Here is a 25,341-nt window from a genome sequence, read left to right as displayed (position 1 = left end):
GAATCACCACCCTGTTATATCTTAAGTACTTATATAAAATCCACTCAAAGTCACTTCTAGAGGAATTTTCTCTTGGCGAGATTAGCCGGTCTGAGGCCATTTGAATCTAGCGGAGGTTGGCTGGCTCTTTAATCTGCAGCAAGGCTCATCCCAGATGGACTGTGAGGACTAACTGGAGTTTATAAAGTGCTGTCGCCTTATCCTGTGCCGCCACAGTGACAGTGTGATTACAAGGAACCACATTTTCCAGAAACCAAGTGTATCCCTAACATTTCAGAGTGTGTCTTTTGCAACTAAATTCAGATTTGCATAGCGATTTAGTCGTTTCCACTTACATCTTTTGTGTATTAACTAATACAACCACCTGTGCTCAAGTCATTTAAAAAGTCTAAACAGGTGCAAGTGAACATCTTTTTTTTAGTAGGGTTGTTGTGTATTTCATGTGAACAAGAGGGCACTATTTACTTTTTGAAACTTTTTATTAATCTCAAGTCAGTGTCTCTTTCTGCTACATGTACATTTTGAATTCAACACTTCTTTTTACACTTCTTCTAGTCATTTGAAATACTTGTTATGAGTAGTTTAAGGGGCCCTAATATCTCTCTACTTTAAAGAGTCCTCTCCTGCTGATGTTCAGGTGTATATCAGTATGTAGTGTCTCTACTTTAAAGAGTCCTCTCCTGCTGATGTTCAGGTGTATATCAGTATGTAGTGTCTCTACTTTAAAGAGTCCTCTCCTTCTGATGTTCAGGTGTATATCAGTATGTAGTGTCTCTACTTTAAAGAGTCCTCTCCTGCTGATGTTCAGGTGTATATCAGTATGTAGTGTCTCTACTTTAAAGAGTCCTCTCCTGCTGATGTTCAGGTGTATATCAGTATGTAGTGTCTCTACTTTAAAGAGTCCTCTCCTACTGATGTCCAGGTGTATATCAGTATGTAGTGTCTCTACTTTAAAGAGTTCTCTCCTGCTGATGTTCAGGTGTATATCAGTATGTAGTGTCTCTACTTTAAAGAGTCCTCTCCTGCTGATGTTCAGGTGTATATCAGTATTTAGTGTCTCTACTTTAAAGAGTCCTCTCCTGCTGATGTTCAGGTGTATATCAGTATGTAGTGTCTCTACTTTAAAGAGTCCTCTCCTGCTGATGTTCAGGTGTATATCAGTATGTAGTGTCTCTACTTTAAAGAGTCCTCTCCTGCTGATGTTCAGGTGTATATCAGTATGTAGTGTCTCTACATGTCTCCATGCTCTAATGTTCAAAAAGCTCTTTATTTCTCTCATACTGTCTGTGCTGCAGCACCTCTTTTCACCCTCTGTCTGAAACCAGAGCCCAGTCTGCTCTGATTGGTTAGCTGGCCGGCTCTGTTGTGATTGGTCAACCGCTTACAGATGTCCCGCCCCTTAGCCTACCACATAGAATGTGTTGGAGCGCTAGCCAATAGAAGTGCGAGTGTTACAAAGTGATTTTGTCCAGGAAGTAAACAAAGGAGTGTGAAGAAATCAGTATTTTGCAAGGCTTTCAAAGCTGCTTAACAAACACTGCACTTATACTGTATCATCATTTCTAGATGGAAATATATCTGCTTATCTCCACCGGCTCCTGTAAATGTTGATTTACGTTGCCATTTATCGGAACGATCCACAAATACGAGGGGCTTGTGCATTGGAACATTTCCCATGACATGTGTAAAAATACATGCAGAGGAATTTGCATATGGATCTATTTCTTTCATTAACAACTCGGTAATTGGTAGATCAACTTAGCGTTTTTCAAAGGAAATGTATTTGTGAACGACACCTTTATACATGTAAGTGAATTATTTTGGGACTTGTTTTACTGTGCATTTTTCACACAAATCAACACATTCAGGAAGCTTGTGACTTTAAATACTTCTTGTGTATCATAAAACACAATGCACATATAGATGCAGAGGAATTTGCATCTGTATTTGTGTCTCTGATTAAATACTCCTAACCCTAACCCTCGTTTTTCTACGCTGGTCGACGGGTGCACATGCACTACAGCGGGTCAACACGTTTCCATGAGTAGAAACACGCTGCAGCCTCAAAACGATGCCAATATAAACACACAAACCTCTCATAACTGTCAGTGTTTGTCAGTATATCTGAAATGACTAGGTTAGCTACGTTAGCTAGCTAGCTTACAGCATATCTGCAGTGACATCAGAAGGAGTCATGTGATCACATTGTTCAAATGAGACCATCAAACATTTTAGGTGAGTTTCCAACAACAGAGGCAGTTGTTCAGCTTTATCATCCTGAACGTTACCAAGCGCTCCGTCCCAGCTGTGTGCGTCACTCTTTAGTGTCCCCTGGTCTCCCAGCTGTGTGCGTCACTTTTTAGTGTCCCCTGGTCTCCCAGCTGTGTGCGTCACTCTTTAGTGTCCCCTGGTCTCCCAGCTGTGTGCGTCACTCTTTAGTGTCCCCTGGTCTCCCAGCTGTGTGCGTCACTCTTTAGTGTCCCCTGGTCTCCCAGCTGTGTGCGTCACTCTTTAGTGTCCCCTGCTCTCCCAGCTGTGTGCGTCACTCTTTAGTGTCCCCTGGTCTCCCAGCTGTGTGCGTCACTTTTTAGTGTCCCCTGGTCTCCCAGCTGTGTGCGTCACTCTTTAGTGTCCCCTGGTCTCCCAGCTGTGTGCGTCATCCTTTAGTGTCCCCTGGTCTCCCAGCTGTGTGCGTCACTCTTTAGTGTCCCCTGGTCTCCCAGCTGTGTGCGTCACTTTTTAGTGTCCCCTGGTCTCCCAGCTGTGTGCGTCACTCTTTAGTGTCCCCTGGTCTCCCAGCTGTGTGCGTCACTCTTTAGTGTCCCCTGGTCTCCCAGCTGTGTGCGTCACTCTTTAGTGTCCCTTGTCTCCCAGCTGTGTGTGTCACTCTTTAGTGTCCCCTGCTCTCCCAGCTGTGTGCGTCACTCTTTAGTGTCCCCTGGTCTCCCAGCTGTGTGCGTCACTCTTTAGTGTCCCCTGGTCTCCCTGCTGTGTGCGTCACTCATTAGTGTCCCCTGGTCTCCCTGCTGTGTGCGTCACTCTTTAGTGTCCCCTGGTCTCCCAGCTGTGTGCGTCACTCTTTAGTGTCCCCTGGTCTCCCAGCTGTGTGCGTCACTCTTTAGTGTCCCCTGGTCTCCCTGCTGTGTGCGTCACTCATTAGTGTCCCCTGGTCTCCCTGCTGTGTGCGTCACTCTTTAGTGTCCCCTGGTCTCCGTTGTGTTTTGAGCTTCTTGCAGCGTTTGGTTTCTGCAACTTTTAGTAAACGCTGCGCATGTTTCCTCAAGTTGCTGAATGTTCTCTAAACGCTGCAATGTGTTTTTCGCACATTTGTATTTTTATACTATATTTGTATTGTTTTTCAAACTGCAGCACGTTTCTCGTAATGGAAGTGCGTTTTGGGCCGTTGTAATGCTTTTGCCACCGTACTTTTTTACCAAAAATTCAGCATGTGACTTGCAAAATGTCAATGACAATGCAAGAATAAATGTAGTATATGTAATAGTTAAGAGACTGAAGTCAATCCTACTTTTTTATCCACTTTCTGACTTTGTCAATCCTGGGACTTGAACCGGCGGCCCTTCCAATTATCGTTGTACTTCCTGTCCGACGCGCTGCCATCCTCCCACGAGTCCCACGCCCTTACAAAGTTTCACCTTTCCCATTTTTTCCCTCTCCTTGTGTGATGATTTATTAAATTGCCTTTAAGTAAGACTGCAGATTAATTAAAACACAGTCAATTTAATTTCCCGGCGTCATATATAAAATTCTCCGTGGTAATTGAATCCCCCCTTTACTCCACTTCTTTTTCTATAACAGGAGAAAGATTACTGAGAATCACAGTGAGGAAGAAGAGGAGGTGAATGCACATTTGTCTGCTGCTCAGTGTGTGTGTGTGTGTGTGTGTGTGTGTGTGTGTGTGTGTGTGTGTGTGTGTTTTATTCTGTTTGCTGAAAGAGCCGGGAATTGGATGGCGGATCGATATTATCGGATTTGCGGATGGCATGTGGTGGAGCTGCATGAATGCAAGGTTTCTGATGAAGGCGCTTTCTGCACAGAGAATCAGTCTCTCGTTGCAACATGTGCGTTAATGTGGCTGTCTTTATGCAGCAACATCTAGGTAAAGCTTTATTGAAAACCTGTGAGACGATCAATGTAAAGATTGCTGAAAAATCGACTCAAAATAGAAGCGTTTTTGTGTTAAAAACAGCCTTTCATTTCAGGAAGAAGCTCTATTTGTTTGCAAGGGTGTATGTCAGGTTATTGGGTCTCTACACGTGACTCCCCCTCCTCCCCCTCCTCCCTCTCTCCCCACTCCCTCTATAGCTGTTGCAAGCGTATTGATTATTTCAAATACTGATTATCTAAAAGGCCTTCTGCTACGGTAGGCATTGGATTTATTTTGGCTTAATTATTTATGGGCCAGGGCTAGCTGTAAGTATTACTGCTGCGAGATCATGAAGGATTACATTGTTAATATTCAGCAGTGTATTTTTATTTATGTACACTCTAAAGCTTTACTGGATGAGCGTTTGGCAGGCGCTCTAAAGTGCCGTCTCTCTCTCTCTCTCCTGTCTCACCCTCTCCTCTCTCTTTGGTGTGTTTTCAGAGGGAGCTAAACTCGGTGGCGTCTGAACTCGCCGGTCGACAAGAGGAGAGCGAACATTCCCACAAAAACCTGCTGGAGCTGAGCAGGGAGTTCAAGAGAAATGTCCCTGAGGTGAGTCTAAACACCCCCCCCCCCTTCACACACACACACACACACACACACACACACACACACACACACACACACACACACACACACACACACACACACACGCACACACACACACACACACACACATCCATTTTGTGCAATCCACGTGTCGTTTGTTCCTCATCTTCACTTCAGCAGGTACTGAGTGCTCGAGCCCCCGCATGAACCTTCATACAGGGAATAAATTATCTCTGTTGTCTGCATTAGTTCATATACTCTCACAGGTAGACTGAGACCAAGTGCATGTACTCTAAAGTACCTATTTTCTTCTACTTTACTTCATTTCAAAGAGAAATATTGTACTTTATACCTTCATACAGGGAATTATGTATCTCTTTTCTATATCTGCAGTTGTATATATACACTCAGTGGTTGTAACTAAGTATTAAAGTACACACTTTAAGGTGTGACACTTTATACTTCTACTCCACTACAATTTAAATGAAAATATTCTACTTTTTACCCCAGTAAATGTATTTGACAGCTTAAAATACTGTCTTCTATACTTAATAAAACACAAAACATATACAATATCATATTTTGTTGTAGATTAAACTATCCAACATTATATTTAAGTCCACTTAAAACAGTAATTCGTCACCACACACTGTTGTTACTAAGGAAGTACTTTAAGTGCTGTCCTTAAGTATTTTCTTTCTCCGGCTCTTTATACTTCTATTCCAGTACATTTTAAACTATCCAACATCATATTTAAGTCCACCTGAAACAATATTGGGTTACTAAACACTGTGTGGTTGTTACTTTAACTTCCACTTACCTTACAAATTAAACTTTTTACGCACAAAACGTGAAGAACTACATGTAGATTTTGACAAATTTTCACTTAGGTAAACCTTTATGCAGGGGATTATTCATCTACTTTATGACATCTGCATATACACTTAGGTGTGGACTGTTACTAAGTACATTTACTCAAGTACACCACTTAAGTACACGACTTTGAGGTACTCTTTCTAAGCAGCTCTATACTTCTACTCCACAACATCTCAAAGGGACATATTATTATTTGACAGCTAAAGTAACTGGATGGCCTGCCTGCCTGTGCACACACTTATCTCGTGCCCTCATTGGTCATGTGCGCGTTCGTGTGTGTTGGAGGAGGGGCTCTGTAAGGAAGTCTGAAGGAAGGGGCAGATTTCTTCCGGCTGTGTATTTTCAAATTCTAGCGCACTCGAGCTGGTTTCTCCAAAATGACATACCCCACCTTTAAGTACAAATGTTTGATGTACTATTTCTCTCTGCGCAGCTTTATACGTCCTTTTTATTGCATTTTGAAGAGAAATATTATGCCTTTTCTTCACTGCATTGATTTGAGAGCTAAAATAACTTTACAAATTAGGATCCTAACACAAAAACCATGTGAGGAACTTGTAAATGATGATGTTTTTATGTAAAAAATACCCAGCGTTACATTAAAGTCCACCTGAAACAACCTTTTGTACCTCATCTGCACTTCAGATGTACTGAGTCAGTGCCGCTGCTCCAGCCCCCGCATGAGGCATTATTTATCTCTGTTGTAACGTCTGCATCGAGAAGTCAGGGTTACCCCCCCCCCCCCCCCCCCGCCTCTTTCAGTTAATATTTACATGCTGTGGCCTTGCAGTAACGTTAGCTTCTGGCTGAAGAGAGGCCGGGGGGCACATTTACTAAAAAGTTCAGCACAACTTTTAACTCCAAGGCTCATATGGAGGTTTAGAAAAACATTATCTCAGCTGATATTGACTTTCTCCAAAAACCTGTCTCTGGAAATGAATGTGTTTATCTTATTAATGTTATTAAAGACACACGCACAGAAGAGATTGAAGTACAAAGACAAGAAAAGTGTACATTTTTTACTTTTAAGAGGGGTATTTCTGTTAATGAGGATGACGATTAAAATGTGTACTTACAGACTTATAGAAAAGTACTTTAGTTAAAGTCAAAGGTTTGCATGTTTTAGTCCTTGTTAAAAAAAATGCTCATTAGCCAATATTGACTAATTGATTGACTGACTGATTGATTGGCTGATTGATTGGCTGACTGATTGATTGGCTGATTGATTGGCTGACTGATTGATTGGCTGATTGATTGGCTGACTGATTGATTGGCTGATTGATTGATTGATTTAATGGTGGGTTGGTTCATTGATTTTCTTAATTTCGTGTCATGCAAACAAAGTGCCCTTCTATCATGGGTTAACAAGACACCAACAATACATTTTAAAGGTACACATTGTAAAACATCTCAGGTTATAAACTCCTTTCTGTATAAATGTTAACAAAACAGACTACAACACTATAGTGCATGTCCAAACCAATGCCAAATAAAAAAAGAAGTAACCTTTGTGTCTTAATTTTAACTTTAAAATATGTATTAATTATTATTTCTCTTAATATTTACATTTGGCCAATATCAGAGTGAGTGTAGTGAGTGATATGATATGGCAACAGCAACGTTGATTAATAAATAAAGAAGTAAGTAAATAAAAAAACAATCACGATTCTGTAAAATTACAGAAATGTAAATAGAAATCTATAAAAATAAATGAATTTTTATCTGTGTTTGTCATGTTTCCTGTGTGTCCATTATTGTGCTTTTATTTCATTTTCTAGTTATTGTTATAGTACGTTAACAAAGCTACCAAGACCTTATTCAACCTGCCTTTTGTTTGGTAAAAAAAAAAGCCAATTAAGGTGGATTTCAGTGAGCAGATGAAAAGCAAAATCTATGAATGATACAGACGAATGATTTTGTCTTCTTTGAAATGATCGTCCATTGACATGTAAGCCGGCGGAGTCAAAGAGAATATTTTTTATATTTTTAAAATGAGGCCCTGTGAGTGTGTCTGCGGTGTGAAGCTGTAATCTTGTCAGTATAATACAGGCGTTTAAGACGGGATCAGGCTGTCACCACTGGCAGCAAAATCCCTCTACCTGAGGCAGTCTGGATCTCTAAGGCTAGCTACTGGAAAGCTCCACTTTTCAAACATGCCCACTCAAACCCTTTAGGTCTAAACGCTAATGCCTACAACCATTCACACACTTAAAGGGCCCATGTCATGCTTTTCCGGTTATCACCCGTCCCCTTGTGTGTTATGAAGGTTTTTATGCATGTAAACGGTGTGCAGAGTCACAAACCGACAGACAGACAGACACAGACAGACAGACAGACACACAGACAGACAGACAGACACAGACAGACACACAGACACACAGACAGACAGACAGACACAGACAGACAGACACACATACAGACACACAGACACACAGACACACAGACAGACAGACAGACACAGACAGACACACAGACACACAGACAGACAGACAGACACAGACAGACACACAGACACACAGACAGACAGACAGACACAGACAGACATACACACATACAGACACACAGACACACAGACAGACAGACAGACAGACAGACACACACACAGACAGACACACAGACAGACAGACAGACAGACAGACAGACAGACGGACAGACACACACACAGACAGACACACAGACAGACAGACAGACAGACAGACAGACAGACAGACAGACGGACAGATAGACAGACAGGCAGATAGCGATGTTCATTAGCTAACATTCACTAGTTAGCATAGTCTTGCTAGCTAAATAGCTAACGTTTGCTAGCTATGCCAAAACAAGTATTTATTTACTTAGTTTTACAGTCCAAGCATTACTTATGTTATATTTTGAGTCTTTATTAAGTAATAGCATTGGATACTAGATTACCATTTGTTATACAGATGAAGCTTGTTTGTAATTGTTTGTTTGTTTTTCTCCCTTTTTCTTGTGACTTGTGAATCTTTAGTAACTCTGTATTGTGATGTATTTAAGGCTGTATTTTATGTTGATAAAATGTATAAAATATTGTGGGAAATAAGGTGCTATGCAGAGAATGAGTTAACTTCACAGTCCTCTTTCTTATGGAGCTGTGTTTCTCTTTGGGCTTGATCTAATTCCTGAACAGGTATGGAGCATCTGCAGAGCTGAAATGTGCTGAGCTTACTTTGTTCTGTTTACTCAGGAGGTCCGGGAGATGGTGGCACCTGTTCTCAAGAGTTTCCAGAACCAGGTGAGTCGCACGTCTTCTTGCAGATACATGCTGAGTGTCCACTAAGTGTTTGTTCTCCAGCAACGTTATTTATATTGTTCTCAATAAGGAGAACAGATTGCTGCAACTTTTTTACACGGACACTCTGAGCACTTCTTGTTGAAAATCTGTGAACTTTTCAGAAATGTGCTGTTCACATCCCTGAAGAAAATGAAGGACGTTATACTGCACACTAGGGCTGTGCGATTATGGCAAAAATCATAATCATGATTATTTTGGTCAATAATTGAAATCACGATTATTAAATACGATTATTCATTGACTTTGAAAACATCCATTTATTGAACTTTTAAATACAAATATTAATTTGAACAGTATCTCTTTAACTGTTGATTTCCCTGAATGTATAATTAAACTGAAAAACCAATACAAAAATAAATGATACATAAATAATATCAAAATAATAAATACCAATAAACAAGATCAACAAACAGTGGAGCGCACTTCAACAAGCTACTAAACATATATAAATATGATAAATACAAATACATTTGATCAAATATGTTGTAGTGCACTGTCACAACCTAGCAAAGCAAAATAATCGTTTTTTTCGATTATGTTGTTTTCGTAATTGTGGCAGGTCAAAATCGTAATTGCGATTAAAATACGATTAATTGCACAGCCCTAGTGTACATTCCCACGTTGATTTTGGGCTTTCCTAGAGTGTTTTTCTAACCTGCTGCAAGTATCTAAGGACAGAGGGTGGCGAGAAGATGTACAACTTAAAGCTTGTTTTGGGTCTTTCTGTCTTGAGCATTATACAGTATCATAAAAAAGACAGTAACGCTAATTTGTCGGAGCAAATCAAAAAGACGTCATGCTACATATTTTTTCTGCTTGTTACACAACACAGTCTCACGGCATTTCGTGTTATAGTCACAAAATTAATCTATTGATTCGTGTTCACCAACACGATTTCGCCATTTTTTTCGTGTCACACAGAACGATTTTAAAAGCAATGTAAATAATAACAAATTAGAAGGAAAAAGACATTTAAAAAAATACAGATTTAAGTATTCTGACACAGAACGATTTTAGAAGCAATGTATTTATATTGGTAGTATGTTTCGTGCCTGCACCAAATAATAACAAATTAGGAGGAAAAAAAGATGACATAAAATACAGATTTCAGTATTCTGAGGCTCTGAGACATTTATTTTCCTCACTGACGGCAAAAAAACTCAGACATTATACAATTTAAAATAAAAGGGATAGGGTTAGGCTTAGGGTAAGATATTGAGTAAGAACATGTTTTCATGAACCACACAGCTTCTGGTCTTCCAAGACCCGACCGGACAAAAAGACGTGTTGCAGGCACGAAACATACTACCAATAGAAATACATTGCATTTAAAATCGTTCTGTGTGACACGAAAAAAAGGTGAAAATCGTGTTGGTGAACACGAATCAATAGATTAAATTAATTTCGTGACTATAACACGAAATGGCGTGAGACTGGGTTGTGTTACAACATTTTCCAATCACTTATTTCAAGGCAAGATTGTCTGATATAACATAATTTACTCACATTTAAAGGTTTAAGGGCACAACGCTTGTTGCTAATGAGCAACGTACAGGCTCTTCATGCAAAGCAAAGCAACAAAAACAGTACATTTCATCAATTCATCAAACAACCAAAGCATGCCCTTTATAACCGCCAAATTCAATATGAACATGAGCGAGGAACAGGAGAAAAAAGACAGAAAATTAAAGATTTCTTCAGTTTTATGTAAATATTTTGGCTACAGAAAGGATGATATTGACCAAAGAAAACAACATGGTCGTCATCTGGGGAAAAATACCTGTAAACATTTGTCCATTAATGTTGAGCCTTGCTATATACACACCAATGTAAAGCTTTAGAAATTCTGCAGAATAAAACTAGTATATTTCTTTAAATGGCATTTTTATTGATGATTTCCTCAGTACTTCCCGCTCCATATTATCATTTATAAACAGCTGACCACCAGGAATGAAGGATTAGACAGAAACATGTCGAGGAATCCACAGAAAACTCTCCGTGTTGTACAGCTCATCGTGTGCGTATTGACTGATTCGCTTTCCGTCAAAGTGAAGTAGCATCTATCTGCCATTATGATCAGATATCTGGCTTCTCATATTTTCCTTCCTTGGAGAAACAAGCCCTCATTTCCTGTTGTGATGGTGCATTCACCGTGACGTCGCCATATTGAAAAAGTCATCTGATACCTCACCAAGACTCTGCTCCAGCCATTAAACCAAGGTCATAAATCACATTTGTGAGCTGCGCTATGGTCCGCCAAGCAAAAGGCTTATGGAAATGATACCACAAATATGTTTTCAGTCTCGCTCTCCCCTCTAAACTCCCAACCTGAAAGCCCCTATCATCGGTAAACATGAGAACACTCAGCATGGATTGTTCACTTCTGTTGGAAGTGATTATTGACAGATTCTTTATAATGCTTTGTAATTGACTGTGCACAAGAAACCCTGGCAGCAGATATCACACTCCTCGACTCCATGCTCAGATCTGTGTGCTAACTCAGTTACTCGCTAGTGTAAAGTCGCAGAAATATCGGAAGCACCCTTCATTGTGAAACAGGAACCCACAGGATTTAATCTAACCTTTGTGTTGTCTTCCCATCAACTGTGCGTCCTAGTTTCATGTTCTTACAGCAGATAAGTCGACTACAAATCTTCACCCAAATCTGTGTTTCACCTTTTAAGCCGACTTTATTCCATCTAATTAAGACAGGGTTTTACTTATCTTTGCCATTTAAGGTCAATAGACCCAATTAACACAAGTTAAACCACAAGAAAATTCACAAAAAAGTAAAGATTAGAGGAACATATCTTGATGGTTTGATGTTTAGTTGCTGCTTTTCCTCCACTACATGTATTAATACCTTTAGTTACTTCACAGATCTGGATGAATGATGTGAAATATAACCAAGTGTTAAATCAGACTTTAGTTCCACCTGGAGTAAATCCACAAGCTACCCTGCAGTATACAAAGTCATTCAAACTAGCTGCACCTTTACCAGCTTTGAGAACACTTTCATGATCAATCATTATAAAACATATCATATATATTATTCTGAAATGGACCAATCTGCACAATGACTACTTTTACTGTCGCTACTTTCACTATATTTTGATGAGAATACTTTTATACTTTTACTTGAGGAACATTTTGAATGCAGTACTTTTACTGTAACAGAGTATTCCTACACTCTGGTACTTCTACTTTTACTCAAGTACAAGATCTGAGTACTTCTACTTTTACTCAAGTACAAGACCTGAGTACTTCTACTTTTACTCAAGTACACGATCTGAGTACTTCTACTTTAACTCAAGTACAAGATCTGGGTACTTCTACTTTTACTCAAGTACAAGATCTGGGTACTTCTACTTTTACTCAAGTACAAGACCTGAGTACTTCTACTTTTACTGTAACAGAGTATTCCTACACTCTGGTACTTCTACTTTTACTCAAGTACAAGATCTGAGTACTTCTACTTTAACTCAAGTACAAGATCTGGGTACTTCTACTTTTACTCAAGTACAAGACCTGAGTACTTCTACTTTTACTCAAGTACAAGATCTGAGTACTTCTACTTTTGCTGAAGTACAAGATCTGAGTACTTCTACTTTTGCTGAAGTACAAGATCTGAGTACTTTTACCTTTATTCACTAGTTATCGACCACAACTTAAAAAGTGAGCGTAAAGCATGAGAAAACCCCATTTGGTCAAAGGTATATATTCGGTCTACAGAATGACCAAAAGCAGCCTCTCTCCCCGTCTTCATCTCTTAAACAAAACATTTTTGCATGGTCAGTTGTTACCCAGCATTGTGCAGCCTTTTTCTAATTGACTGCGTGGAGACGTCCCGCTCCTCGACAGCACGCTCAGATTCATGAGCTAATTCAATTACTCCCAGTGTAAAGTCGCAGAGATATCACAAGCACCCTTGCCTTTACTTCATTGTGCAAACAGGAGCCCACAGGATTAATTTAAGCACCATTGATGTCTGACGACTGGGAGTCTGGAGATGTTTCACAGTAGATAAAATAGATGGCTGATAATGAGCGATGATTTCTCCTCCTCCTTGTTAGCTGCGGGCCTCTCTGGTACCTCTCGGTCTCTCTTGTGTAACTTCCACAAGCTGATGATAATAAGTCAAACCAGCTCACGGTGGAAAAAGCCTCCGTGGTTTTTTTATTGTCAGATCTCGAGGTGCAACTCCATAATAATATAATCCTCTGGTGTTTTCTGATACACTTTGACCTTATTGGTAATGTCAAACAGCTTGAGGAGGCTGGTGAACTTTACCCAGAGAGCACTGCACGACCTGGGAGTAAAGAGAGGGACCAGACCTGCTGCTGGAGGGAGGAAGAGGAGGGGGGAGGGAGAGGAGGAGAGGAAGAGGAGGAGCTGGTGTGTTTTTGCCGGTCTTGAGGAAGCATTCAGATCCTTTCCTTAAGTACTAAACCCACTGTTGAACTACTCCGTGACAAGTGAAAATAGCAAATGAGTATAATCAGAGAAATGTAGTTGAACGTGAAAGCACACTAATGCAAAACATACATTATACAATTAATTAGTTATCTATCTTAATTAGAAATTAATCCACCAGGTTGTTCCTGTATTAATTCTTTGCTAGTTTAATTTAACTGAGGCTGTCATATACACTTAGTAAAGTATAATATTTCCCCTTAGATGTTCCGTGGAGTTAAGCTAAGATAAGATAAGACGGACCTTTATTGATCCCTGTAGGGAAACTCAGGTGTTACTGAATAACAGAATAATACAGAAACACAGATACCTGGAATAACAAGTATACGTGTAATCAAGATGAATAGAAACAACTGTTAAACTCTGACCAGGTGTACGTACATACTGCATATACATATAAGTTGAAGTATAAAGAAAATACTCAAGTACAAGTACCTCAAATGTGTAGTACTTAGTGTACTTAGTTACTCTGCATTAATGGTTTCTGTTCGTGGTTTGGGTTAAAACATCCTCCTCTGTAGCTGCACTGTACAGGTGGTGCACAACGTCCTGTGTGTGTGTGTGTGTGTGTGTGTGTGTGTGTGTGTGTGTGTGTGTGTGTGTGTGTGTGTGTGTGTGTGTGTGTGTGTGTGTGTGTGTGTGTGTGTGTGTGTGTGTGTGTGTGTGTGTGTGTGTGTGTGTGTGTGAGGTTGCGTACAGAGAGATCTGGGTCCTTCTTGCCCCCCCCCCCCCTGTTGAGGCCCAGAGGAGCGCCTCCTGGTATTTGGACCCTCATCACTTCTAAAGGAGACGCCGCTCCTTTGAAGTGTTTGCGACATGACAGGTTCTCTTTCTTTTCTTTTTCATTTCAATGTTCCCCACCCACTTTCCCTCTCTTCTCCTTCCCGTCCAATCTCGCCTTCTAATTATCGCTAACCAGGCGACTGATTAGAAACACGACCTAGTTTTTATTTTTCCGAGGAGCTGGAGGAGGAGAAAGGGTTAATCCCAGAGCTGGTGGCTGTCATTGGTCGCTTCCCTCCTTCTTCTCCTCTTTTCTCCGTTCTGCTCTCCTCTTTTTCTCTCCCTGGAAGTTTGCTAATGAGGTCCCGTCAGAGCTGAGGAGAGGTGTTAATTTGGCCTTGTGAAGTAGGAAGGAGATTAAGGACAGTGAGGAGCCGAGTTTACGGCTTAAAATACACCGCTGTCCTTATTAATCCACGGGCCCTGGGAGACCGGCGTTTTTTGGTTTTATAATGAACACTGTCTTATAATGAAGGTAATTTTAATAAAAACTTACGGAGAGGAGAAGATGTCTCCTTGGTCTCCGGCGCACCTTTGGGGCTGAGGGATATGACAGTTATTTCTCAAATAGAGAGACGCCGTTCACACGACTTTCACGACGAACAGGAAGATCGTCAGCGAGACTACGATAGCTTCTCAAAGCAATTTACACCTCCCTCACACTTTAGAGTGTAAACTCCCCTCAGGATAAACCTTTGTGGGAAAGAAAGCACAGTGACGGATGCCTTGTGTGTTTCTTTTCTTGTGCTGCACATTCCTCCTCAATCTGAATATCAGACCCAAATGAAGCACTCTTTCTATTTTCCTCTTGATGTGCTCTGCAGAAAGGAAACAGCAGTACGGGTCCCTAATTACTGAAACTTGCTTTACAATGATAATCCGTGGAGTAATTTAGCGTGCACAATGAGAGTTGTGCTGCTTGCGCAGATGGAGATTCTGATAAATAGTTTGTAACGTGTAATTAGCAGCTCTGCCGGTTACATACCATTAACCCCTGAAGTGCAGGAATCATTATTGGGCCTCATTACGAAGCAGCAAGGTACGATGGAGCTGACTAGACATCAAAAACATCAAACAGCTATTAAAGAGCTGCGCGCGGGGGGGCCGGTGGACACCTGTTTATGAGTCTAACTGTGCCATTTCCTCCCCTGAGGTTGGGAAGTGATGATGTGGGGGAAGACAGAGAATGTTTTTTAATGTATGTTGTTGTTGTTGTTTTCTGTGAGAGAGCGGGAGGTTTTTCTGACTAAACAGCAGCTTCTCAACTCCATGAGACGGAGGAAGGAGAGTTCAAAATGGCTGCTGACTTCTCGAGTTCGGGAAGAAAGACGGAAATCAAAGGATGGAAAATGTTATGAGATTTATCAACTGATATTTTAAACATTTACCTTTTCAGACAGGAGAAATAAGGGATAATGAAAAAATAAAAGCAGGGGTGGACACTTTCTTTAAAGGGGACCTATCATGCAAAATGTACTTTTGTACGTCTTTTATACATGAATATGTGTCCCCGGTGTTCCAGGGAACTCACCAAGTGTCAGAAAACACAACCCTCTCTATTTTCCTCCATACCCAAATCTCTAAAAAAGGGGCTGCAACGGATCTGATAAAAACTGATCCAGATTTGAACACTGTCCTGACGTCAGGACGGTGGCGCTACGGCTATTGGGCCAACTCCACCAATCAGGAGGAGACAGCCACGGCCATTGCCGTTCGAAAGCGCTGGAGACGCTGTAGTACATATGCCAGGCCTGTAGATGGTGCTGTTCTCACAGAATCTGCCCAGAGCTAGAAATGGTCAAATTGAGCGAAATGAGGCATGGCTAAAATGGATGATCTGTTTGGTATTTTGAAGAAAAAAAAGTATAAATATGCCTTATATAGGTATGGTCCTACACTATATTATTCAAATATAGCATGATAGGTCCACTTTAAGTTCTGTATTTCAGGACAGTTTCGACATACAACACACATGATTGTTGACTGTGCTGTTGTGCAGAATAAGTTATCTTATTGGTAGTTTATTTTGACATTTTTTGCACCTTTTTGCACTTTTTATTGTGCATTTTCACTCTTTTACACCAACGTAAAAGGACAGCTCGACTACAGCTTTACTAAGGGTCAGGGTTTGAAGATTTGGATCATGCAAAATAAAAGAAATGTTATGCATTATTCTAGGATGGACTTGATAGTCTTCATTTATCCATTGGTCAAATGAACAAGCTTCCCTGAACAGTGTCCAGAGTAATGTTTGGCCGTTTTTGCACTTGAGTATTTTTAAACTTTTATACCAAAGTAAAAGGAAAATGTTGAGGTACTTTATTTAGTTATTCCAGCTCTATACTCGACTACATTTATCTGACAGCTTTTATTAGGGTTAGGATTTGAAGATTTAGATCAAGATAGTCTTTATTCATCCATTACCACAATGAAGTAGCATCCCTGCAGTAAATAGAGTGACGTAATGAGTATTCTTTACGGCGCTTCCATCCAGTTTGTTTGGACAATTTTCTGTTAACAAAATATAAGCAGGATATTATTTATATAATGTGTGCAAGGAATGGAAAATACCAAATATACCAAAGTAAAAGACCCAAGTGTTCCCCCCCCCCCTCCCCCCTTTATATACGGTGCCCACACAGATCTGTGCCCTCAGCTCACCCTCCACATCGAGGTGGGCAAACTCCGGCTTTGATCATCCATCGAGAGCCGACCATCTCTTCCCCCTTTTGATTAATTCCTGTAGGAAATGATAATTTCTCTTGAATGTATGAATATGTTATGAATGGTGGAATGAATCAAAGAGTAAAGGATGATAATTAATTACAGCGCCATGATAAAAAGGCTGTGGGTGTTATGACGCAAGCTTCCTCCGTGTCATTATGAGAGTTTCCGTAATTACCTTTCTGCACGAGGAGAGAGGAGCCGCTCGCTGAGAGAGTCTAACGGTCATAAAGCTTTTCCCTGCCTAATTGTCTGAGGGGCTCTATGGCACTTTCATAGATGAGGGACTGCGCCGTTAGGAGAAATGCTCGGCGACGATACAGCTTTTCCAGCTCAATGAAGACAGATCTTCATCACGGGCTAAAACCTGGCGGTTATTAGGTACAGAGTGCTCGAGTGGACGGATAACTCGGGGAGTGGGGAACAGGCGAGAGGAAAGCCGCCTCTACACCACTTTAAAGGTCCCCTATTATACTGTTTTTCATCAATATATTATAGGTCTCAGATATATCCAGAGCCTGTCTCTGATTGGCTGAAACACCAAACAGATCATTGCAGCATCCCATAATCCCCTCTGTTTCAGCCCTGTTTCCAAAGTGCTGATTCTCTGTCTGTTACTTTAGATGAAAATAAGGAGCCCCTCCCCACGCCCCTCTGAGAGAGATTTGGTTACAAAGAACACAATGGTGCTCTAGGAGGAGATTCAGGTGATAAGGTGGGGGGGGGGGGGGTTACCTTGGTTGCTGATTGGCTAATGGTTACACAAGACAACACATCGTTATGACATCATAAAGTGGCCAAAATCTGATCAGCTCATTTTCAGACAGGTGTTTATAGAAATGGATCAGGACAAAAAGAGAGAGAATCTTTGTTCCTGAAACTTTCAGAATCTCTTTACACAGAGGGGACACATGTTGATGAAGAAGAGACATGAAGAAGAGGGGACACATGTTGATGTAGAAGAGACATGAAGAAGAGGGGACACATGTTGATGTAGAAGAGACATGAAGAAGAGGGGACACATGTTGATGTAGAAGAGACATGAAGAAGAGGGGACACATGTTGATGTAGAAGAGACATGAAGAAGAGGGGACACATGTTGATGTAGAAGAGACATGAAGAAGAGGGGACACATGTTGATGTAGAACAGACATGAAGAAGAGGGGACACATGTTGATGTAGAAGAGACATGAAGAAGAGGGGACACATGTTGATGTAGAAGAGACATGAAGAAGAGGGGACACATGTTGATGAAGAAGAGACATGAAGAAGAGGGGACACATGTTGATGAAGAAGAGACATGAAGAAGAGGGGACACATGTTGATGTAGAAGAGACATGAAGAAGAGGGGACACATGTTGATGTAGAAGAGACATGAAGAAGAGGGGACACATGTTGATGTAGAAGAGACATGAAGAAGAGGGGACACATGTTGATGAAGAAGAGACATGAAGAAGAGGGGACACATGTTGATGAAGAAGAGACATGAAGAAGAGGGGACACATGTTGATGTAGAAGAGACATGAAGAAGAGGGGACACATGTTGATGTAGAAGAGACATGAAGAAGAGGGGACACATGTTGATGTAGAAGAGACATGGAGAAGAGGGGACACATGTTGATGTAGAAGAGACGTGAAGAAGAGGGGACACATGTTGATGTAGAAGAGACATGAAGAAGAGGGGACACATGTTGATGTAGAAGAGACATGGAGAAGAGGGGACACATGTTGATGTAGAAGAGACATGGAGAAGAGGGGACACATGTTGATGTAGAAGAGACGTGAAGAAGAGGGGACACATGTTGATGTAGAAGAGACGTGAAGAAGAGGGGACACATGTTGATGTAGAAGAGACATGAACAAGTGGATTTTGCACAATAGGTGACCTTTAAATAAAGTGAGGATTTCTAGGTGTAGTTTACCTTGTAGGCTGAGGCTCAGATCTCTGTGTGAGCTAATCAGGATTTTAACGTGGAAACGAGACAAAGACCCTTTAATGAATTAGGCTTTGGCAATTTATGAGACTAGATTTTATTTGCGATTTTGGACGTTGTAATATCACATAAGTGAAGTTACCCTAAAGTCATGTTGTTTTTTAATCTTACCAGACTGACGGTTTATTTTTCGCCTTCGAATATACGTCACTGATCTGACAATGTTTATATATTGGCAAAGCATAAATAGTCAACCCTACAATATCGTTGAAATGTACAGGTACTTAGTCAAAACTGTAGTGATTATTGATGTTTCCATATTGTCATATCTCCATGACACACAGTCCTAAGTTAGGTTGTTCCTATGCACTGTTTGTACAAATACACATGGAAACAATAAGCATGCAATCCCTATCAAACCCTACGATTACTGTTGGTTCTTTATTTGATGATAATACTTTTCTACTTTTACTTGAGTAACATTTTGAATGCAGGACTTTTACTGTAACAGAGTATTCCTGCACAAGATCTGAGTAGCCGACTTCTACTTTTACTCAAGTACAAGATCTGAGTACTTCTACTTTTACTCAAGTACAAGATCTGAGTACTTCTACTTTTACTCAAGTACCAGATCTGAGTACTTCTACTTTTACTCAAGTACCAGATCTGAGTACTTTTACTTTCACTCAAGTACCAGATCTGATTCTTTAACACAACTTTATAGTATCTTCTAAACTCTATTTCAAAATGAAGTGTTGATCATACTTACGTTGCACATTAAAGGCCCATATCTCTGAGCCAATAAACCAGCTTTACAGTTGAATATTCCCTCTGTGTTATTATTCATGCCCTACCTTATGTAAGGGGCATTTACGACACCCCCTTACACACACACACACGCATGCACGCACGCACGCACGCATGCACGCACGCACGCACGCACGCATGCACACACACACACACACACACACACACTCTCAGAGGTGTCTCTAACTGTCTGGGCCTCATTGAGCAGCCCAGGATCTCCTCTCCATTTGCGATGCGATGCACGTGCAGCCTGCAGCTTATTGTTGGAACATAATGGGCTCCAGGGCCATGTAAACCAGCGGCTCTCTGCTCCTGCTTTATCACTTGTGTCCTCTTCATACCGAGGAGAGGGAGGGAAGGTGGGAGGCTGGAAGGTAGCGATGTGGGGGAGTGTAATTGGACATTAGATAATACCTTCCTTGAGTCTTTTACGTCCTCCAGAGGCCAAAATGTCCTCGCCTCTTCTGCACATTAGAACAGAAAAGCTGCTTTGACCCAAACTCAATGCACTTCCTGTTCCACTCTTTATTACTTTAAAGTTGACTTGCATTGATTATGATTAGACAAAGACGGAGGAGATTATATTGGATCAAATGTTGTCCATCTCACCTCTGATACTCATCTGAGTTCAGTGACTATGGACAGATGGCTAAGACTTATTGAGCTGTAACTCACGTCATAGATCCATTTTACTCATGGCGCATTTCCACCATGGCGCAGAGCGCGGTTTAAGCGTGCCATGTTGTGCCGGGCCCGTTTTTGGTTGCGTTTCCACTAGGCCTAGTTCCGGCCCGGGGCCACTTTTTCACCTCTTTTCTGGCCCGACAAAATCGTGGTTCTATCGGGGCCAACAAACAGGGCTGAGTCGGGCTGAGTATGCTAAACTAGAGAGAGCATCGCTGGCAAGGGGGCTACAACTACAACAAGATGGACATATTTGACCGTGATTTAATTGTAATACACGTTTCAAAATGATGCCGAAGTAACAGCATACTGATACCGGTTGTAAGAAGACAACAGGAAAAACATTGAATTAATAAATAACAAAGGATATTGAACAGAGCCAGAGACAGTCAGTATGTTGTTCACTCTTGACTAGCATACATGCATGGAAAATACATGTTCTGTCTTCAAAACACTAATGCTTAACAGCAAATTCCTGCGAAACTCAAATAAAGACATCACATTAGACTTTGAGAAACTAGGATGGATATTTTCTCTCAATCTTCTGACATTTAATAGACTATAACAGTTGTTAGCCACAGTCCTAGCATTAACAAGCTACTGCTAATAGTTGATACGGCTGTAGTAGTAAAGAGTAAAACCCTTCAATTTGTGGAGCAGGGATGCATTTAAATCTCATGCATATAACTTCTCATATGGCAACATTTTATAACAGTCGTTAGCTGCAGCGCTAGCCACCAAAAGCTACTGCTGTAGTAGTAAAACACTTCAATGTGTTATATTTAGCGAGGATGTATATTTCTTCTCATGCATGTGACTTAACATATGGAGGAGGAAGAATGTGTTATTCATGCTGTAAGCTTGCTGAAAATATCTTGGAATGAAAAGCTAAAACAATGCAATAACTCTTCACTAGCATGTCTGCAGAGAAAACACATTTTCTTCACATTTAACAAATGTTTCTAGCTCAACTCAAGTATATAATTGACAGATTCCTGCAAAATACCACTAGTGTTTCTCAGAATGAAAAACCATCAATTCTGTAAATGACTGCATGAAAAAACAGTGTTTGGGTGGCAGTGTTTCTCCAGTGATTGGGGTCTTTTTGAGGAATTTGAATGTACCTGACTGGCCGTGTTTGTTTCCTGAGTGCTGAGTGATGCATATAACTTAACATATGGAGGAGAAAGAATGTGTTATTCATGCAGTAGTCTTGTAGAGGATATCTAAGAATGAACAGCTAAAACAATGCTATAACTCTCCACTAGCATGTTTGCAAACATCATGACATTTAACACATTTTTCTGCCTCAACTCAAGTAAATAACTGACAAATTCCTGCATAATACCACTAGTGTTTCTCAGACTGAAACACCATCAATTCAGTAAAGGAGAGTGTTTGGGTGGCAGCGTTTCTCCAGTGATTGGGGACTTTTTGAGGAAGTTTAATGTATCTGACTGGCCGTGTTTGTTTCTTGCCTGGTGACTGATTGTTGGTGTTTTTATGCTGAGACGCCAGTGTCAGTCCGCTGTGATCTGACGGTGTGTGTGTGGTGTGTGTGTGTGTATGTGTGTGTGTGTGTGTGTGCGTGTGTGTGTGTCGGCACGTTTGTTTTCCTGTCCTGACTGATGCCCTGTCGGAGCGTCGCAGTGTGGCGTATTCATCATTATGGATGCGTGTTTAGAGCCGGGGATGCACACCAGGTAAAGAAGAGGGAAAAAGATGGAGGTGGGGGGTGTTATAAATAGGCACTTGGCTCTCTATCCATGTGGAATTGATGAGTTTCAGCACATTCTGCTCGGCAGTGCCAGGTTTAATTTCTACCGTCCTGACAGCACACACCTCGGAGCCGGGAGACGTCACGCCTGACTGCCGCCGCTGTGCAAATGTTAGCCGTGTTTGAGGACGGACGCACGAATGCATGGTTCCTATTGGGCCGTCAATGTATTCCTCTAAACCCCCGTCACCTTAAGAGACAAGCAATCACTCTCCCCCTCCTGACCCTTCAACAAACACACTTTCACCAGCAGAGAGTGAGCTAAGAGGCAGCGAGCTAACAGGCTAATACGGTCAAATACGTGTTTGCAGACAGGTGATGATCCCTGCAGGCGTCAGAGAGCAGAATTTAGATACTTTATTAAGGTAGAAGAACTGATATCAAAGGCTTTTGTGTCATATGCACAAAGGATGCAGGATAATTGTGGCTATCCCATCAATGCAACATGCTCGAAAAATTCATAAATAAATAAAAACTATTAATATTAATAATTAACTCATATCCAAAATTGAAGTCATTTTCTTTCAAGTTCTCTGCAGTCCTTGTAAGTTTTATCTAGTTTTATTTATAATAAAATAGTCATATTTTTGGTTCTGTTCAATTTAATCATCATATATGTTCTTATAAAAAGTCTTGGTTACTTTCATTTAATGAGCGAAGCTGAGTTACTCTTTAGTAACATTCCTCCTCTGTGTCTCTGGAGTCCTCCTGGCTCTCTCTGCGTTGCTGGCAGTCACATTAGCCAATAAAAACGTGTGAAATCGGTGTCTGGGTGCTCGGCGACGACATGCCAGAAGAAATAAACATCAGTTAACGTGAAACCAGGAGAAAAAAAAAAGCTGAACAAGATTCTCCGGCTCTGATTCTGTGATTTCAGGCTCAGGTTTAGGCAGAAACAGGTTTCATGTAACGGGGTTTAAGAGGATCTGTTCTGTGTGTTGGGGGTTTCCCTCTCCTGTAGTGTGCTCTATACTGTAGGTTTCAGTGCATGTAAATGGTCGCCAAAGGCTAAAATCCCTGTGTTCTCTCAAGGTTCAAGGTTCAAGGTTCTTTATTGTCTATCTGACATAGCTACAGAGTAATTATGTAGTTGAACATCTTATGTCACAGGCTTCTCCAACAATGCAACATAATAACATAATAACAATAAGAGCAAGAGCAATACAAAAAGAAAAATAGTTATAAAATAAAGTGATGATGTGGAATAGTGCAGTTCTCTCCCACACCGACTGACTATCTTCCTGAACACTTCCCCTTTTTAAAACTACACTGCTCTTCCACTTTCAAATCAGACATCCTGCACATATCTTCAACAGGAATACATCATATATGCCTAATTATTATATCCCTTTTTGTATACAGTATATAACAGTCTTTACAATCGTTTTCATAAAAAGTTGCTCTTATTTGACATTTCAATGTATTTAACTGTCACGCATTATACACCAGAACAAGCGTTATACACCTTGTATGTGTTAACCTACTTGGCATTAATGTAATTATGTTTAAGATGTAGATTAAAAATTAGTTTTGCACAACTTGTTTCTGCGTTTAGCGAGACCAAGAAGTCAGACATCATGAGCGTCTGTCAGAGGAGACGCAGATTTGTGTGTGTGGTTTTGTGTGTGTGTGTCTGCAGTTTTCATTTCACATGATGCTCGGCTGTGAAGTTTAATTTCAGCAAAATCTAAACACGCTAATTAAATATCATAACTTTGTGAAGAAGCCTCTTGTTAAGGCACCTGGAATTTTAATTTAGACTTCAAAAGAGCGAAGACTTTAAAGCAAATCTATTGTTTTTCATTTAGACTTGCAATTTTCTTCTTCTCTGCAGTGCTGCAGTACGTAGTTATGATTGATCTGGTAATTAAAATATGCAGAGAGGGAAAAATATTAACTGCTCCTTTTTTCCACTTTACTTTTTTTTTGTGATTTAGAAAACAGCCCGACACATTTTCCCTTTCTCTTTCCAGCACGGATAATTACATTTTTGCACATTGATGTTCTTTATACAGCGTTCATCGGCCTCATTATTTTTCCATTTTCATCTTTCTGGTGGGAGATCGATAGATTGATAAAATGATGGAGCCTATCTTAAATAATGCAAGCGGAGAAAAGTTACACTCACTTTGCTGCCGGCTAAGTGTTTGAACTTCTTATTCTTCTTTCATTTGTGTTTAATATCCCATGAAGGTAGGTCTCGCAATATCACATGCTAGCGTAAATCATTTATTCCCATTTTTGCCGTCCTCCTGCAGAAACACTTTTACTGAGTCTATGCTATATAGGATGACGCTTGTCAAGGCTAATATCCCAAATGATAAAGAAAGTGGCAATTCAAAGAAAGACAGCGTAAAGTAGGCCAATTAGTACCTAGGGAACATTTAGCTAGAAGAGATAGCAGCTCCAAATGTCACATGCAGGCACATTAAGGACCGATTGTTTATAATATGACCTGACAGTTTGGGTCTCTGTAATATGGGATTAACTACAATACTAATTAACATGCGGCTCTATTAAAACAAGCAGCTGGGAGAGGAATAACTCTCTTCTGATGTGTTAAAGTGTGGCTTCCTCGCCACAAATGTAAGCTTGTTTTATTCCTACACTGCCAGTACGACGTGTTAAATCACACGCAGGCCCTTAAATATCTGAGCACACACACATCAGAGTGTTCTTTGCCTTTGTCACAAACAGATATATGTTTTTAAAGTCCCACTGCAGGGCTCCGTGTTTCATCCCCAACATAAAGTGGCCGCGGTGGCCTGAGGAGAGCGTTAAACACATTCGCAATTAAAGCAAAGTAACTTTGCATCTCCTCCTGATTCCTCCTGCAGTCCCTGTAATTGGGTCTCGGTGGATTTGGAGTTTCGGCTCTTCTTCGGGAGTGAAGGGCCCGCAGAGGGGAGAAAAGCTGCTGGTCAACAGGGGCCTGGATGGTGGCTGTTGGCAGGAGGCAGCTGCAGACATATGGGAGGACATGTGGGAGAAATAAAAAGACTCTTCTTGACAGAGAAACATGCAGGAAGTGTCTGAGTGATTAAAGAAACATGCAGCACTTTGTAGCAGTGCTGGAAAGTACATTTACTCAAGTGTCTTACCTTAAGTACACTTGTTTGCTTTCTATTTTACACCATTTTATACTTCAGTTACAATTGCAAGTGATGCAGTGATGATGTATTGTAGTAGGACAACTCGTAAATTAGCAATGGTTCCCTTCTCAAAAAGCCAATGGGATTTCTCCATGTCATTTGGG

At 40.8% G+C, this 25,341-nt stretch overlaps 1 protein-coding gene across 1 annotated transcript in view; it reads left to right on the top strand.

Moving 5' to 3' along the window:
• Positions 1 to 25,341, top strand: part of cux2b (cut-like homeobox 2b) — a 171,895-nt gene that overhangs the window by 75,298 nt on the left and 71,256 nt on the right. The window contains 2 exon segments of the mRNA XM_034133242.1: positions 4,607 to 4,717; positions 8,796 to 8,843. Of these exon segments, the coding sequence (XP_033989133.1) occupies positions 4,607 to 4,717; positions 8,796 to 8,843 (159 nt within the window).

This window comes from Trematomus bernacchii, unplaced genomic scaffold (genome assembly GCF_902827165.1).
Source record: "Trematomus bernacchii unplaced genomic scaffold, fTreBer1.1, whole genome shotgun sequence".
Classification (NCBI taxonomy): Eukaryota; Metazoa; Chordata; class Actinopteri; order Perciformes; family Nototheniidae; genus Trematomus; species Trematomus bernacchii.
Note: the sequence above shows the minus strand (reverse complement) of the source record. Positions and strands in the feature narration are given on the sequence as shown.